Below are 10713 nucleotides of genomic sequence, written 5' to 3' on the forward strand. Positions count from 1 at the left end.
CACTATTTGATCTAGACGTATACCTATTTTATACATCTTAAATTATATAAAGGAGTATTATGACCAAAATATTCTACATCTAACATACATCTCACGCGCTTCTATGTGCCTCATGAAGGGTATTTTAATCATAATATCCCCTTATATAGTTCAAAATGTACAAAATAAGTGTACCAATAGCATTTTCCTTTATCTATTATGAAACGGTTCAATTTATTTTGATTTAAATATAATTATTATAGTATATTTGAATATATAAAAATATGATAGACATTTACATCTTAAGAGTTGCATGTTGTATGATATGATTTGTCTTGGGAAGCGCATGAATTCCGAGTGTACTATTTAATTTATTCTAGATACACAAAAAAGTGATGACTTATATGTGTATGATCAGATTTATTTTAATTGGAATGGGGTTAATATGGATGTTAAGATCTGAGAATATGATAGACATTTATATTTTGAGATGTGCATGATATGTGCACATATGATATTATTTGTCTGTTGAGAGATATATGAATTATACATATACAATTCGATTTATTCTAAATGTATAGAAAATTTATAAGTTACATGTATACGATTCAATTTATTTAATTCGAATAAAGTTATAATGAGTTTTATAATGTGACAATATGATGTAGACATTTATACTTTAGGAGGTATATGAATTACATTTATAGAATTCGATTTATTCTAAATATATAGAAAAGTCATGACTTAGAGTTATAATAGGTTTTAAAATATGATAAATATTATCTTTGGGGGTGCATGAACTACGTGTGTACGATTTCATTTATTTTAAATGTATGAAATGTCATGACTTAATTATATGTATAGAATTCAATTTATTTTGATTCGAATAAAGTTATAATGGGTTTTAAGGCGTGAGAATATAATAAATATTTACATTTTTTGAGGTGCATGACACATGCATATACAATACGATTTGTCTGTTGGGAGGTGCATGAATTACGTGCATATGATTTGATTTTATTCTAAATGTATAGAAAAGTCATGACTTACAAGTATAGGATTCGATTTATTTTGATTCGAATAGAGTTATAATGGGTTTTAAGACGTGAGAATATAATAAAGATTTATATTTTGGGATATGTATGACACGGTCATATATAATAGGATTTATCTATTGGAGGTGTGTAAATTACGCGTATACGATTTGATTTATTTATTCTAAATGTATAGAAAAATCATGACTTGCACATGTATGATTTGATTTGTTTTAACTCGAATAGAGTTATAATGAGTTTTGAAATATGAGAATATGATAGACATTCAAGCCTTATTCTCTTTGTTATTTTCTAACTATTTTCTGTTTTTCAAAACACCATAAAACACGTTTACTTACCTATTTTTAAAAATGTATTTTTCAAATACAAAAAAAAAAAAATTATACACAAAACTCAAAACACCAAAAATGCATTTTTGCAGTTTTCAGCCAAAACACTTTGTTAAAACTCAAAACACGAAAAATGCCCATATTGTGTTATTTTATCTCTCTCTCTCTATTCTGTATTCTCTTATCATTTTCCAGAGAACACCATTATTGTCAACTAAAAACTAGGATTAGCCCTTCCAACTACCGTCGTTTGTCCTCCTCCAACCATCATCGTCGTCGTTCGTCATCTAGTCATTGTTATCAAATAGTCATCGTTGTCCTTGAAAAGCAACTCAGATCCGTTACATCTTCCAGTAATATTTGAGATCGGCCCATTCCGATGACCGTTGTTCGTCGTCGTTCGTCCTTAGCCATATTATCGCCGAACAGTCAGACCGCCCTATCCTTCTCCTCCTCCAACAACTCAAATCGACCATTTCCTACTAGTCTTCCTCCTCTAGCTAGATCTTCAACCAAATCCATTGTCTTTACCTCGCCATCCTCTTCCAGATCCACTACCATCACTAACTTCCAAATATATTTTTTGTTTGTATTTTTTTTATTTCTCTATTAGTGTTCACCCGTGCGTGCAATGCATGGGAGGTGTAATCACAATAAATTTAAAAATTAAATTTTAATTAAAAATTTAAAATTTATATATTAGTTTTAAAAATACAATATCTTAAATCTTAATTAGTATTGAAAAACTCATGCATTGGTCTCGTAAACAATTAAAGGTAGTGATTGATTAATTATTAAAATAAAATTATTTATTATATTATATATTTATTTATAAAATATAAATATATAAATTAAAACTTCTAAATGTGAGGGAATATGGATTTTTCAATGATAATTAAAAATTTATTTGAAATTTTTAATTTCTAATCTTGAAATTTAATTTTTGCAATGATAACAAAACTTTAAAAATATGAATTTTGATTTATTTTTCTTTCACTATGTATTAATTTTCTTGAATAGTCTTGCAAACGTGATTTGTTAAATCTTAATTAACATTGAAAACTCATACATTAATATTTATTTTTTAATAATTGAGGAATTAATCAAAAATAATATTATAAATATTTTTGATTAATAATATTTATAAAAAAATATTTATTTTTAATTCATTGAGAAATTATATATCTATACATGACTTAATTAATAATTTAAATTATCTATTCAAATTTCTTATTAATAATATTTATTTAATTGATAATGAAAAGTTTCAATGTATTTTATAGGAGATCTTCAATTGCTTTGGAATAATAAGCATTAAATACAAATTATTTTTATTTTATACAAATGAATAATTTTTTATAACTTAATTAATAGTTTAAGTTGTCTATTCATATTCTTCAGAAATAATATTTATTTTTGATTGATTGAGGGATTAATTAAGGAATTAATAAAAAATAATATTATAAATATTTTTAATTAATAATATTGATAAAAAAATATTTATTTTAAATTAATTGATGAGAAGATTAATTGAGTTTAAAATTAAGTTATAAATAAATATTATAAATAGTATTCAAAACCCATGCTTAATTTTTTAATTTAATTATTATCTTTAATTTATTAAAAAATACAAGCATTTAATTACTGCTACTTTTAGTAATTAATGTAAGTTTTGGGGAAAAATATTTTTTGCAAACTATTATACTTTTATATATATATAAAGATTTTATATTTTTTTTTATCAAAGTTAATTGTTTTTTGTAATGAAAAAAATATTGCAACATTCACTATTTTCAAAATATATATATTAGCATTAAACTATTTCAATTTAAATAATAATCAAATTCTTTTAATAAAATATCATAAAATAATTTTTCTCAAAATTTCGAAATAAACGTGCTTTTCAGTTTTGATAATCAGTTTCTTAAAATGACAAAAAGAATGCGTTTTCATAAATTTCAAAACAAACACTCAAAACACAAAACTCAAAATGAATTCAAAAGCTCAAATCTTAAAATTGAAATATAAAAAGAACACTACCTTACATTTTGAGAGGTGCGTGACACGTGCATATGTAATATGATTTGTCTATTGGAAGATCCATGAATTACCCTGTACGATTTAATTTATTTTAACTCGAATAAAGTTATAATTGGTTCTAAGATATGAGAATATGATGCACATTTACATTTTGGGAGGTGGATGACATATGCACATACGATGCAATTTATCTATTGGGAGGTGCATGAATTACGCATGTAAGATTGGATTTATTCTAAATGTATAAAAAATTCATAACTTACACGTGTATAATTTGATTTGTTTTAATTAGACTTATAATGGGTTTGCTTTGGGAGGTGCATGAACACGATACAATTTGTGTATTAGGAGGTGAATGAATTATATGTGTACAATTTGATTTATTCTAAAAATATAAAAAAGACATGGCTTACACATGTATTATTCGATTTATTTTGATTCAAATAGAATTATAATGAAATTTAAGATGTGAAAATATGACAGATATTTTCATTTTTTGAGGTGAATAACATACACATATATGATCCGATTTATTTGAATTAAGAGAGTTATAATGGGTTATAAAAGCTGAGAACATAATGGAGATTTGTGTTTGAAGAGGTGCACGGCATAAACATGTACTGTCCAATTTGTTTTGGTTTGAAAAGAGGTAAAATGAGCTCTAAAAAGTGAGAATGCGATTCACATTTGTGTTTGCGGGTTACAGTCTCTGTCTGATTTGTTTCAATTGAAGAAAAGTTATAATCGACTTTAGAAAGTGAGAATATTGAGGGGGGATTTGGCTTACGTATATAATCTGATTTATTTTTATTTGAAAAGGGTTGAGTGTCATTGTAGCATTATTGTAAAAGAATTATAAAGAGGGGAGAGCGAGGTTATTATGATCATTAGGGAGGGGCATTTACATTTAGGATTATTAACAACTAGAAAATAATACATGATCAAAACAAACATGAATTCATTCTTCTTGTCCTTCTCTCACTGCCACAGTCACTGCCGTCCCACGCAGCAGCAGCAGCAGCAGCATAGCATGAGTTATGTTGTTTTGCTCCAATATCGTCCAATTAAGAAGAGATCAGAGTTTTCAGAATCGAGCCATAATAGCAAGAACCATGCCCACATACCCTAATACTTTACCCAAGCAAAATGATGATAATTGTTGGGTGCCCATCCACTCAGACTCAGACAATCATGAAAAAGTTTAATGTTACTATTGATGAAATTCAAATTTTGATTCAAAATTCTAACACTTTCTATCAGACAATTGTATTAAATTTTTAATTTAAAACTAAAAAAAAAAAAGCATTCTCAAACATAATGTTTAGTTTCTATTTTTAACAGAAAAAAGAAACGAAACAGAACAAATGAAAGTAACATTGAAAACCAAGACACAGAAATTGACAGCAAAATTATCCTAAATAATCTTACTGGCCAGACGCACAAGGGCAGGGCAGGTTTAGAGAGAGTGCGAGAGAGAATCAAAATTTCAAATTTCAGTCACATTCCAAAATTGGACTAGCCATTCATGTCCATATATGCCGCCCAACAAGAAAACCGACCTGCAATGTGACGCTAAATAATGTTCCAAACTAAAAATGTGATACTAACAAAGGTTACGTTACCCTGGGATCAAGAATAGAAACACTTAATAACCAGCCCTCCTACAAAGTAAGATTCCTCCCGCTGTCAACTTGAACTTGTCCATGTGACGAGAAATCAAACATAAACACCACAAGCAAGAAGCAGGAACAAGGAACCAAAACCCTGAGCCAAGAATATACTAAAATTCAGCATCAAGAGAAAGAAGATTTAACTCATAAACAATAACTCCCTAAAAAGGAATGGGAAACCACTAGCATACCAGAAAAACTGATGCAACAGCCCCTGTTGTCAGCTCCTTTGCCAGCTTGCGGTTTTTCCTGGAGGTGGTTGCTTCGTAGCTGCATCAAAATTTATTTGGTTTAGAGAGCATCAATTTAAAAAGAGAGAAACATGCATGACCAAAAGACACCGAAGATGGAACAGCAGAGGCATCTCTATATTTCAAAATGGATGGAACATGCCATTCCCTCTCAGAACTCATGATCTCAGAATCACACAAAAGCGGGTAACTAATCCATCTTGTTTCTAGACTGTCCTTGGAAGAGAATAATCAGGATTTAACATGTTACAGAAGATACTCAACCTGCTATATTGCATATATGAATTTCTCAAGACCAAGTGATTCCAAACAAAGCGGCACATGATAATATAGGTGCAGATGAAAAACATAAATGAAAATGAAATATGCTCAGTTTACCAAGCAAGAAAAAGGGGGTCATTACCCCCCCCCCCCCCCCCCCCCCCCAAAAAAAAAAAACCCAAAAAAATTAGGTTAGAAAGAAAACTCCTCCATAAAAAAAAAAATGATTGCCTTGGAAAAGAATTTCTAATCACAAGACAAAAAGGATATCCCTTTTCCATTGCCTCAATACAACTAATATGATAGCTCAATGAGGGAAACTTACTAGCCCAAAGATCAGGGATGGCAATAGATTTCATGCTAATGCAAACTTGATCCTCCCCTTCATAAATTATCACTATTAGGGTCCTTCATTGATGCACAAAGAAGACTTGGACCCTGTGTTCAATAAGGATAGAGGCCTCTTGCTATATAGCTTTCTCTATCAATTAACCATTCTTAGAACTCACCAAAGTAGAGAAAATAACCCTAATCAAAAAGCATAACTCACACCCCAGGCCTCCAAAACATAGTGGCTTCCTCAAAGATAGGGTCCAGAAGGCCAAAGCTTTTGAAAAATAAAATAAACCTTATACAGCCAAAATCGGATTAAAGAGAGGTAAGGAAAATTCAAGAAGGGCTAATCAAGATTGGTCGTCATTGAACAACAAGACCTTCTAAAGATGGACCGAGGATTTAAAGCCACACAAAATTAGGGCCTTATAAGGAAAAGAGACCAAGCCCACAAATCACTAAGATCATGAGTTTTTTTTTTTTTTTCAAAAGAGATTACGATCACGAGTTAAAAGCCTGACAGGAACCATCTCCTTTAACACACAGATTTGGTTGCTAAAAAGACCTATGGGAGTGCAAGCCATGTGTTGTGCCTCAAGTTCCTGACGAGGATCAATTTTGTATCAATGGGACGTGTTGCATCCTTTGTAATCACTAATCAGTGAACTAACCTCACATGCTTCCAACGCAAGTGTTATTGTTATGCATCTTCAACCTCAGCCCCAGCTCCACCTACAACCTATGCCGCCCCTAAATCAGCTCCCAATCACAAAGCCTTGGGTGGCCTTCATTAAACAAATCTTGGCCTCAACCAAACCAAATGCACAACTCAAGGATTGTGGAACCAACCCCAATCTTGAATTTTTTCAGAAAAATCTCCCAATTCCTTTAACGCAAATCTAAACCCAGCCATAGTTTGTCCAATTTCTTTAAAAATAATCTTATCCAAGAGACAGATTAGAACCCAAGGGACATACACAATCCAGCTTCTCCAATGCGCCCCCCCCCCCCCCCCCCCCCCCAAAAAAAAAAAAAAAAAAAACGCAAAACACAAAAAAAAACCCCCACAAAGCAGTATTCAACCAACCCAACAAAATGGTTCTAGATGGTACAGGACAAAGAAGAAAAAGAAAAAGAGAAAGAGAGAAGGCATTTAAAGAAGAAACAGACAATAAGAAGGTACTAGAGAAGAGGAAGAGAAGAAATAAAGGAAAGAGAAGAAGGAGGTGATAGAAGAACAATAAGAAGAGATTAAGAAGCACAGAGAAAAAAAATAAGGAAGAAGAAGAGTAAAAAATATAGAGCAAAGTAAAGAGAAGCTATAGAAACAAGGAGAAAAAAAATAAGGGGGGAGACAGAGTTCCAAACTGTACCAAAAATTGAACTCTTATTTACAGTCAAAACTATAATTTAGTAATACATGAATAAGCCTATATGATAAATCTCCTAACATGCCCAAGAAAGCTTTTATAACTACTTCTACTTAATATGGTAAATTAACACCATTTAAATTCTAAGAGACAAGTTATTAAACATGCTAATAACAATAAAATACATCTTGATAAAATAAAAAATTTACAATCCTTTTCAAGATTGGAATTTAGACTATCTGATGGTTCTCTTCCTGTTTCTTAATGAACACTCACCATCTAGGCATTAGGAGCACAAATGGATTTGGCAACCTGCCATTGGATGCTTTTCTTCTGTTAGTTCTTCTATAAAGTCCCCTGTCAACGAGGAAAGTCTTTTCCCTACAAAGCTATTTGGAGATCCAGGGCACCCTCAATGCAAAATCTTTTTAGTGATCGACTACTCTTGAAGCCATCATTATGGCAGATAACATAAGAAAGAAAGGTCACTTCCTTGTTGATTGGTGTTTCATGTGCAAGGCTAGTGGCAAGTCCCCCATATCATTTTCTTCTTATCAATCACTAGAGATATTTGGTGCTTGTTTCTCCATTTGGTGGGGCACCTAGTAGGTCATGCCACGAACAATTTTGAATTTTTGAATCACATGGGTGAAGGGATTCAATTATGTACTAAGATAAAGTTTTGGTCCCTCATTATTTTGCAGTGATGAAGAGGTGGATCACTCCATTCATTTCCTCAATGGCTCCATTCTCCTCCATTTTGTAGTCTCCTAGCTTGAAACCTCTTTTGCTCCTTTTTCTAGATGAGCTTCCTACTTCTATGTAGTTCTGGTTTCTTTTGCTGTAAAGGGTTTGCTCCCTTTGCTGGTGTTCTATTTTATCTATCAAAAAGAAAAAAAAAGAAAAGAAAGTCAATGTTATGTACTTCCATTGAATTGAGTTCACAAATTTAGTCATTTTGCTAACAGAGATACTATCTTGACCAAAGTAACAAGAAAAAATTATTTATTGTCTAATTCAGAATAGTTTCATTCTGAAACAATGAATTTAGCTACCCCGAATTTTTTTCCCATTTAGTTAGTCATAAGGTTTATTTAGGAGGAAAAAGATCGAATATAATGACCAAGAATTTAGAAAGTAGAGTTTTTGGCCAGACAAGTCAATAAAAGATTGGTCAAAATGTTTGAAAAAATATGCTATCAATGAAAACGAACTGCTTTACTCATAAAATGTCTCATTGTTATGAAAAGATTACATAAATACTATTAGATTCTAATAGTAATTTATAATGATTTATCCTTATTGAAGCACATCTCGAAAGATATATGGAACATCTAGTGTCCCACCTTTCTGTACCCATTCAATTTATCAACAGAAATGTTGAAAACACGAAACTGTTAGATCAGGGTATCAACTATTTTCTAATCGGATAGATAATGATCAAAACGCTACTTATAGCTGATTTGGTTCAAGCAGTGGGAGAGTAAAAGAAAAGAGGGAGAAATAAAAAGAACATGTATTCGGGAGATAACTATGAAAGAGTAAAAGCTCAAAACCTTCCATAGCAATTCATCGTGTAAAAGGACAATGCCAAAGAAATAACAGACTGCTAACTAACAAGCAGACAGAAAAACTCAAAAAACCTCTACTTCAATTAGCAGAAACTTCACATCCATGCCTGTACATTGCAGAGCCCACGTGATACTCAAACAACCTTAAGAAAATAATTCCCAGCACACCAAAGGCATGAGATCCACTAATAAATGGCACAAATCACCTAATCTCCACCAATTAGACCAAAAACACCAGTCTTATTCAATTCGATGCAAGTAAAACCGAATTCAAACATATGTTTGCATTTGGTCTTCAATATTCAGAGAACCAAAAGAATAAAATTGGGTCTAGGTATCCAGTGTTTCGTGAAACAAAAAGCGTCATTCTGGATCAGATCGCTTACATAAAGAAAGACGCAGTGAGAACGAGGCCGATCGCTAGCATGAAAACGGATAGGGTTGGGTACCACGCCACGGGGATCGGGCTCGAAATAGGTTTCGCTGCCTGAGCCTGACCCGAATCGACACAAAAACAAAGAAAATAAAAATCAGAAACCGGAAAGGCGAATAAACAGCAGATTTGAAGAGAAATTGCAGAAATTCGACACCATTTTAGCGATGGATCGATAGATCGTCTTCCCTTCGGGCTTCGGCTTCTCTGCCCGTCCGTGTGTAGTGAAGACTGCTCTAACTCGAGTCGCATCCGGGAGGAAGAACAATATAAATGGCAGAAGAGTGCCACGTGCATAGCACGTGTAAACAAATAAATAGATTATGAAACGAAAAAATGATTTTACAAAGTAAAAATTATAAATATTAAAATTTTCGAATGATAGTTTTGGAGCTTAATGAAAAAAGTGGAATATAAGAGTGTAATGATCTTTGTTGGAATTAAAAAGTTCAAATATTTTACTTAATAAAAAAGAAAAGAAAAGTATAGATAAAACATGTTATTATTTTGTTTTCTTTTAAAAAAATAAATATAAATATAAATATTATTTATTATTTATACTTTTATTCTTCTAACCCATTGTGTCGATAGGTTCCAATTGAATTTTTTGGTTCCACTAACGATGAAATGGCCAATGATTATCATTGCTTACGAAATTGATTACTAGTGAATTTTAGTTATTATATCCATTTATTTTTTATCTCTCTTTGTATCAATTTATCTTTTTATCTCTCTCGTCAAGTATTTTCAATTATAGATTGTGTTGATTGGTATCTCTATTATCGACATTGGGGTTAAAGTTATATGTATATATATTTTTAATGTATTTATTTACACAATGATATGTATTTTTTTAATTATCTTATAACTTTTCAAGACTTATTAAGTTCTTTTCTACTAAACATATAATTTTATAATTAATAGCCAAAAACACATTTTATGCAAATAATTTATTAGCTTAAAGCACTATATAATTTAAAGATTTTAACAGTTTTAAGCTAAGCTAACTTAAAGCACTACTTTAAAAAACCCTAGTCAAATAGTCTCTAAATTAAATCAAGAAAGATGGTTATGTTAAATAGTTAAACAACTAAAGTAAAAACATTTAAATATTTTTAATATGAATTTTAGTCAAAACATAAATAGCATGTTAGAATATATGTAATTGATATCATCTAGTATAATTAAAACTTGACATTAAAATATAAAATGATATTCATTATCTTACAAGATTGGATGTGAAATAGAATCATTATTGAGTCTTATTATTTCCTAAATATTTCCTCACCAATATAATCTAGAAGTTTAGTTAAAAAAATGAATGATATTATAAAAAATAAATTCTAACCGAGTATATAGTGTTAAAGATAGTGAAAAATCAACCTAACAGGGAGTAAGATGGGTCTCTTTCACTCTCTTCA

General features: G+C 30.8%; 1 protein-coding gene across 1 annotated transcript; it reads right to left on the reverse strand.

The window, feature by feature from the left end:
- Positions 1-4800: 4800 nt before the first annotated feature.
- Positions 4801-9562, reverse strand: LOC127793843 (uncharacterized). The gene is made up of 4 exons (XM_052324590.1): positions 9450-9562; positions 9246-9352; positions 5265-5343; positions 4801-5167 (listed from the first exon to the last, which is right to left on the reverse strand). The coding sequence occupies exons 1-4, from the start codon at positions 9450-9452 to the stop codon at positions 5120-5122; spliced, it is 237 nt and encodes a 78-aa protein (XP_052180550.1). The 5' UTR covers positions 9453-9562; the 3' UTR covers positions 4801-5119.
- Between the last annotated feature and the right edge of the window lie 1151 nt (positions 9563-10713).

This window comes from Diospyros lotus, chromosome 2 (assembly GCF_014633365.1).
Source record: "Diospyros lotus cultivar Yz01 chromosome 2, ASM1463336v1, whole genome shotgun sequence".
In the NCBI taxonomy this organism is placed as follows: domain Eukaryota; kingdom Viridiplantae; phylum Streptophyta; class Magnoliopsida; order Ericales; family Ebenaceae; genus Diospyros; species Diospyros lotus.

Excerpts from the sequence above, each read along its gene's own strand:
- LOC127793843 (XM_052324590.1), bottom strand. Across the intron at positions 5,344-9,245 it reads CTCACTGCGTCTTTCTTTAT|CTACGAAGCAACCACCTCCA; the intron begins GTAAGCGATCTG and ends ATTTTGATGCAG. Across the intron at positions 5,168-5,264 it reads CTGTTGCATCAGTTTTTCTG|GGTTTTGGTTCCTTGTTCCT; the intron begins GTATGCTAGTGG and ends TTCTTGGCTCAG.